The sequence below is a fragment of the Talpa occidentalis genome, unplaced genomic scaffold (assembly GCF_014898055.3).
Source record: "Talpa occidentalis isolate TD23 unplaced genomic scaffold, MPIMG_talOcc4v2.1 talOcc4.11, whole genome shotgun sequence".
Classification (NCBI taxonomy): Eukaryota; Metazoa; Chordata; class Mammalia; order Eulipotyphla; family Talpidae; genus Talpa; species Talpa occidentalis.
Genome location: NW_023601104.1, coordinates 18,871,635 through 18,879,612, shown reverse-complemented (window position 1 = coordinate 18,879,612; position 7,978 = coordinate 18,871,635). Strand labels below are relative to the sequence as shown.

At 43.9% G+C, this 7,978-nt stretch overlaps 1 protein-coding gene across 2 annotated transcripts in view; it reads left to right on the top strand.

The window, feature by feature from the left end:
* Positions 1-1,378: 1,378 nt before the first annotated feature.
* The window catches only part of LOC119238620 (aromatase), a 33,531-nt gene continuing 26,931 nt past the window's right edge, over positions 1,379-7,978 (top strand). The window contains exons 1-2 of one of the 2 annotated variants that reach the window (XM_037502476.2): positions 1,379-1,796; positions 6,539-6,689. In XM_037502476.2, the coding sequence (XP_037358373.1) occupies positions 1,652-1,796; positions 6,539-6,689 (296 nt within the window). In that variant the 5' untranslated portion in view covers positions 1,379-1,651. The remainder of the gene's footprint in view (positions 1,797-6,538; positions 6,690-7,978) is intronic. The other variant, XM_037502477.2, reaches the window with a different exon arrangement.

Here is a 7,978-nt window from a genome sequence, read left to right as displayed (position 1 = left end):
GTGGAGGGTGGTCGTGCGCCTTCATAAATGTGTGTCAGCTTCTAATATTTTATCCTTTGTGTTTTCAATGTTGGGAAATGTTTCATATGAGGTTTTTCGTTGGCATCACTTCCTCTGGAACATCTTCCTTTGTAAATTTCTTCATTTATGCTTTTAACAGTGGTTGCAGGTTTCATCAACAGAAATAGAAACCTCGAGGGTCCTTTCTGTCAGAGTCACAAAGAACTGATTCGGCTCGGCCTGTTCAAAGCAGCAGTTACTGACTAGAGTAACTGGAGGAGCTAGGAGATAAAAGACACACTGATGACACTTCAGTTTCAAACTTTATATATAAAAAACATGTTTTATATGTATGTATATTTAAATGCCTAAAAATCAGGCATTTTCAGTGCCTTGAATTCAACTGTTCATAGTTACTCAAATTGGTAGAACAGTAGAGTGAATCAGGCAACTGCATGAATTCACTTATATTGTAAAATTTCTGCAGTTGCCCAAAATGGATCTTTAGTACCAAGTCAGACCCAGTCAAGGTCTATTTCAGAACTCTGCGAGTCCTAGAAACTTGGGGCGCTTTCCATGGGAAGGTACCCCAGGGAGTTAGCAGTCAGCTGCCCCTGGGAACTGCATTCAATGGGCTGCTCTCTGCTCAGTTTACAAGTCTTTTCAACCTAGGTCTCCTCAACAAATCACCATCCCGGAAACTCTCTTGTGAGGGTGCAGGCATTACAAAACCATACTGAAAAAAACAAACTCAACATTACATGGTGGTGAAAAACGTCAACAGAACCAGCAAATCAAACTGAAATTGTCTTGCGCGGGAGGTTGGCAGCTGTGGGGAGTGAAGCTGCTGGAGGGCACCTGAGACCAATGCGAGTGGCTTTCTTGGTCCTCTCTTCTCTGTACCTTCCCCATCCCTTGCCTTTCTTTTCTCCCTCTAGTCTTTCTCGCCTGATCTACTTCTGATGCTGACCCCTATGGTCACTGCTTACTCCAGTCCAAGTCCAAGAGATTTTAGAACCTCAATCAATAAAAAATAATTGTCCTGGGTGAGTTGCATTGAATTTAGTAGACAACCTAATGGGAGATTGAGAGTTGCTCAACAATGCACAAAGAACACCTTGCTGGAGAAGCTTGTTATTTTGGGGGAAGTAATTTTGAGCAAGAAAGCTGGTTGGGGATTGCATTTTTTAAAAATTGATTTGACTTCAGGGGGAAAAAAAAATGCCTAAACAAAATATTCTGATGAAGTCATGAAACGACTCCACCTCTGGAATGTGCTTCATTTTCTTGTATTTTGGTAAGAAATCTGGCTCTTAATTGGGAATTCAGTCACTCTACCCACTCAAGGGCAAGATGATAAGGTTCTATCAGACCAAGCGTCTAAACGAACCTGAGACTCTACCAAGGTCAGAAATGCTGCACTTCAGGCCAAAAGATTTCTCTTGGGCTTGCTTGTTTTGACTTGTAACCACAAATTTGTCTTGTCATTGTGGCCAATCACAGTACAAAATGAAGCACCAATCACTACAGAAAGCATCCTCTGAAGCAAGAGGAGTCCCTGATGTAGCTATGAAAGGATGCGCTCATTCTTCCTGCCCCTTTGATTTCCACAGGACTTTACATTTCTTTCCCTGGAATCCAAGATTACAAGATGGTTTTGGAAATGCTGAACCCAACTCACTATAACATCACCAGCATGGTGCCCGAAGTCATGCCGGCGGCCACTATGCCCATCCTGCTGCTCACCGGCTTTCTCCTCCTGGTTTGGAATTACGAGGGCACATCCTCAATACCAGGTGAGTCAGTATTTAGTCCTAGGAGGTTGCTGACTTACGCATCTGGTCCATGAGGGTAAAGAATAACATTGCGATGGCAATATAGCATTTGCTACAACTAAAATTTTTATACCAATTCTCTGCCCACTTTATTTTATTTTTTTTAAGATTTATTTATTCACACATAAAAGAACCAGGGTACAGGCCAGAGGTGTGGGAGGGTGAGAGGATTCACCAGAGACAGAGTGGGGAGCAGAACAGGCAGATCGACTGAAATACACTGTTGAGGGGAGCAGCGGGTGAGACAGGAGAGGTCTGCTGTGCCATGTGGGATTCTTTTTTTTTTTTTAAAGATTTGTTTATTTATTTATACAAGCACTGGGTACAGTCAGAAGCGCAGGAGGGTGAGAGAATTCACCAGAGCCAGAGCGGGGAGCAGAGCAGGCAGAAGGACTGAAGTACACTGCTGAGGGGAGCAGAGGGCAGCCGGAGGGGTCTGCGCGCCATGTGGGATCCTCCTCCGGTGGCCGGGGAGCAGCCGGGGATCGAACCAGCGCAGCAAAGGCTGCGGGCAGCTTCGCAACCCAGCGCTCAACCACTGCGCCACCGGGGAAGCCCCCCATGTGGGATTCTTGCCGGCCAGCCAGGATCGAACCTGCGCTGCAGAGGCTGCGGACAGCTTCACAGCGCAGAGCTCAACTGCCTGCGCCACCAAGGGAGGCCCTCTCTGCCCACTTTAAATGAGAGTATTTTAAAACTAGCTTAGATAATCCCTTCCAATCTGCATTTAACTTTGTTAGACTTGACACAAATGCCCTTTAAAGTAAACCTGAGGTGGGATGGAGTAAGGTGAAATTCCAGGAGGGTTTTATGATTATTATTCAAATTCATTTCAATTTTGCTCTGAAGGTGAGAATGTCTCAGAAATGCCTTCTATACTCCTTTTCTTCTTCCTTCCATGTTTCCTCATCCATGCCTGCTCCCTTTCTTGAACTTATATTTATTGTCCTTATTCTACTCTTCTTTTATTCTTGAGGGAACCACCATAAGGGCTGGATGGGACCTGGGCTGTGGAAGAAGAAGGGGGAACACTAAGGTTCCCTTTGACTATCACCCCCTGACAGGATCTTCAGTTTGGTCTTTGGGTGAAAAAATGTAGAATAGAATTATACAGTTAATTCCAGCAGAAATCACTTGCCACTCTATGACTATCAGATTAATTCAGAATTATCGGAAATACGGGACTGTTCCTTTAGTTTCTTGTAGTTTAGTTTCAGTTTGAATTCCTCAAGGCAAGTTTCTGTCCCCAGTCTGCCCCCATAAGGCTTTATTTCAAGAGCACAGTCATTATATACTTTAAGTTTTGTGGGCCCATCACAACTTGGGAGGGGGGTGGCGGGGGAGAGTGGGGCTGATAAAAAATGCCCAGTCTGGATCTTTTAAAATTTTCCCGAGAATTACCTGCCTCTCTGTCTGATTCAGTCTTGAATTTTAGGTTACTTTAATGTGCAATTTAAGGAAATTTTAGATATTTTTGTTCCCTATTCCTTCAGAGGGCTGATGGAAGACTCTTCCACGGTCTTCACCTTGACCCCTTCCCCACCACTACCTCTTCTTCACCAGGTTTCTCCTGCACCTAGCAGGTTCCCAGGTCACCAGCCATGAATGCTGGGGTGCTTTGAACAAGTCCCCCCAGATGTCTGTGTTGCAAGTGGTGGTAAAACTCTACTAAGCCCTGGAGTGAGGAGGTCAGCCTACAGGGGCAAGTGTGAGAACTGGAACCCTGGAGCTCTGCATTAGGGGGCTAGCTGGCAGGCCACTGTGCCTACCACTCCTGGGCTGGGTACATCATCATGCTGTCACTCACTGATGGATAGATCACATGGCACGGTGGTTCTCAGCCCTGTCCAGATGGGAACCCCATCATGTAGGTTGGTTTTTGTTTTTTTTTTTTTTCAAATCTCCCCAGATGCTATTTCATGGCAACGAGGGCTGAGAGGCACAGATAGGAACCCAACTGCTTGTTTGGCAGAAAGGGAAACTGAGCATGAGATGGATGATCTGTGTTGCCAGGCAAACCATGATGCCAAGTTTGAGAAACCATGGAGTTCAACTCTTCATTTGACAGAGAAGGGAAATGGCTTGTGAGCTCCCCAGCTGTGCGGGGTGTGTGTGTGTGTGTGTGTGTGTCTATAGCAACCAGGAAATTGTACCTCTTAACTTGGTGGTCATCTTGCTTCCCAGGGAGTTTCCAGTTCCACGTTTTCCCTCTGAAAATGTGAGTTCTGGTCAGAGTGGTACAGACTCTGAGACCCTATGAGTCCTGGTTGGAGAAGGGACTGTGAAGAAATGGATCTCGTGGAGAGGCTCTTACTGACCAGTGCATCTGTATTCCTTTTGAATAATCTGAGGGAATAGAGTACTCAGTTCACTTCTCTGAGTTCTGAGTTCTCAGTGTTACAGGTTTGGGGATGCTAAGAGGCAGTAGAAGCTGAAGGGAGCTAAGAAATGTATGACTTAAAGCCCTGAAGTAAGTTATAATTTACAAAGCACTTTCATCAGTATTGTCTCTGAACCTCTCTGGTAGGTGTGTTTATGCTTGTCTTGCAAGGGAAGAACTGAGATTTAAAGAGGGTAGACATACCACAGCTCATAAGTGATGAACTTGGCCTCAGATCCTAAACTTCCTCAACCCCTATTTCCTGAGAGGCCCTGCTCTATCATGTGCGAGGGGGCTGTGGAAGGGATGTGCAAAGAAGACATACATTCGTAGATGACTTAGCACACGGAGGACTCTTAAGAGGCAGTAGGAGGAAGGACTCATCCTGGCTTCTGCAGTCTGCAGTTCCAGCTCAGTGGCCCGAGTTCACTGTTCTTCCTCCAGGCTGTTACCTGGCCCTTGGTAGCGTTCCCTACACAAGGACACACACCGCCCCCAACCGCTCTCCCAGAGCCTCACCTCTGCCTGGGCATCATTCCCTGACACGGTGGCAGTGTGAAAAGAACTTGAGATCACATGTAGGGTTAAATATTACACAGAACAGTGTACAAAGATGTCATCGCTGCCCATGATGACAGAGTGCGAGCAGTGTTCCCAGATGCCTCTGTGGCTTTTCACACTTGATCTTAGCCAGAAAGCCAAGAAGCAACCCTCCTCTGTGCCTTTTCAACTATACCCTTCTCTCTCTTCTTTCTATGTGAACTCTCTTCTGGATTTGGTGACAATTACTTCCCTGCCTTTTCATTGTTTAACCACCTAATTTCACATCCCCAAATAATACAGTTTAATTTTTGTCTGGTTTTAAACATTTTAGCAAGCGAATCCTACATTACTCTTCTATCTTGTCTCTTTTGGTAAGTAGTATAGTTTTAAGCTTCATCCACACTGAAGCTGCAGTTCAAATGATACTCAGTTATATGAACGGCTCGTGGTTTCACTGTCAATTCTACCGTTGACAAACTGGGTGTCTCCAGTTTGGGGCTATGGTGAACAGCGTTGCTATGAACATTCTTGTGCACAGGTTTCTCAGTACCGAGCATGGACTGCAACAGCTTCCTGATTAGCACAGCTGCTGAAGCATCCCAGCTGCTTGGCTTCAGGGAAGGCTGTATCTGCACAAAAAATGCAGTGAAGTATTTACTGTTCTTCTTAGGGTGTGAAAGAGGCTCCTGCGATCACCGCATGCCTAGATAAGCATTCTCAAATCTGAGAAGCAGAGACAACTTAATGCTTTTGCAACCAAAACATTTTTCTAATATGCTATCAAAGAGTTCCCCTCCTAGAGTATTCATCTGTCCAGCTGGACTCTTAGGGGATCTGGTTGTGGTTATCATACCATCTCCAATCTTAACTTGGAGCTAGTCTCTCAATTAGGATCTCTGTGTTAGAGAGATAAAGCTGACATAACAATCGCTAAAGACCTGAAACTGATTCGGCTCTGCTCTGGCTAGGACACCCAGGTTCTTTGTATGTCTCTGTTTCTCATGGGCCTTGCACATTGAGTAAGTGCTGAACTGGGGAGAAAAACTGGATTTCACTGACTTTATGCTCCTAACAATGATACCATCTGTACAAGCAAAACATGAATGTTTTCCAGTAAACCTACATTACTGGACTCAAACTCAGGCTGGACACTAACCAGATTCATGGTCTAATTCCCTACTTCTTAGCTTTATTTTGCCCAGTGAGAATTAGCTTAAGATTCTTTTCTTAAACTGAGTCCTTTTTAAAAGAAAAAAAGGGATGCTACTTACACGAAGGTGGACATTGACATTGCAGATGTTTCTCTCAGTTAAAAAGACACTAACACTGTGCTCTTAATTCTAACCCACCCACACTATCAAGCAGCACTTCAAACCAAAGTTTTCAGACAAAGCTAGGCAGCCAAACAGATCTGTCAGCTGGTCACTTGTGCTGGTATACATTCTTTTTATCAGATGATGTGAAAAACTGGATTTTGAGGCTTACTGACATTGTTTAACATGGCAAGACATATATCCTGGTTTATTCAGACTGGAAAGGTCCAGACCAAATGGAACAAGTGTGGTGCGCATTCTGAACTAGCTTTTACTCAAAGAGGAGTGAAGAGCCTCATGTTAAGCTTGTTGGGTTTTTCAAAAATCATTTTTAAGAGTTTTACCGCTATGTAACAGCTATAAAAGAACTTTTACATATAAAAGGACAAGAACAGGGATAACTCAGAGCAGTCGCCCTTTTTGTGTGGCTAAAATGCTGATTGTGATTCAATGACTGACTTCCCTAGGTCCTGGCTATTGCATGGGAATTGGGCCCCTCATTTCCCACGGCAGGTTCCTGTGGATGGGGATTGGCAGTGCCTGCAACTACTACAACCAGATGTACGGAGAATTCATGAGAGTCTGGATAAGAGGAGAGGAAACACTCATTATCAGCAAGTGAGTCTGTTCCTAACCAGAGACCTATTTTTAAAATCAAGGCTGGGGGATTTCCTTTAAAAATAAACTTACCTAGATGTCTTTATTTCTCAGGCAATATTTTTACTACTTAAATGAAAGCGAGTGATTCCCAGGTAAAAATCTAACACTACAGACAAGTGTTAGAAAATTGGGCTTTGCTTGAAGCCAAAGATAACTAGATAAAAGATTCTGGAAGGTGGGGAAAGTATTCAAAATCTGAGCAGTGAATGTGGAAAGTCAGAATCCAGATGATTTGGTATAAGTAAAATGTACTTCAGAAGCATTATCTTTTCTGCTTTCCCAAGATTTTCGTTTTATCTCCACAAGCATTAAAAAAATAATAATAATAATTTAAAAAAAGGGAAAAAAAGAAGAGGATCTCCCCTAAGCGCAGGCGGTTGAGCGCAGCGCTGTGAAGCTTTACGCAGCCTCTGCAGTGCCGGTTCCATCCCAGCCGGCCAGTGAGGGTCCCACATAGCGCGCAGACCTCTCCTGCCGCCCTCTGCTCCCCTCAGCAGTGTATTTTGTCAGTCTGCCTGTTCTGATCCCTGCTCTATTTCTGGTGAATCCTCTCACCGTCCCGCGCATCTGGCCTGTACCCTGGTTCTTGTATAAATAAATAAATAAATAAATCTTAAAAAAAAAAAGAAGAAGAAGAAATAACCTCTTGAGACAAAGAAATCTGACTGTACTAACTTATTAATGTGCTTCCAAGGCGAGGCTGGAGGGTGCTTCTCGTGGGTGGACTGCAGAAGCAGTACCCATTCACAGACCCGGAGCTATGTCTGACTGGGTGCCAGGGTCCCTGCTGGGTGATACAAAATAAGTCAGCAGCAATATTGCCTGTTAAAAGAAATGATGCCTGCCTCCCCTGCCACATCCTCTGCAGTGCTGGAGTTTCTGAATGACTTTAGCAGACTGAAGTTACTCAGGGTTAACCAATTATGCCTCTACTGAGAATTAACTGTGTGTAACTGTAGTTTTCTTTTTTATTGATCATAAAAAGTTGAGAATTTCAAAAGCAGCCTATCTATACTAGACTTCCAGCTATCTTTACTAGATTTTTAGCAAAGCTATCTGCCAGTACTATGTCACTAATGAGTTTTAATATTCATAATCCCCAACAGGGTTTCACCTACATGGACTGATCAAAGTGTTTACTGATTAGAATTTTTCATTCAGATACACAGACTATTGTCCAGAAGTTAGTGAAGCATTAATGGAAATTACACTGATTTTTTTTTAAGCCAAGATTATACATACCATTT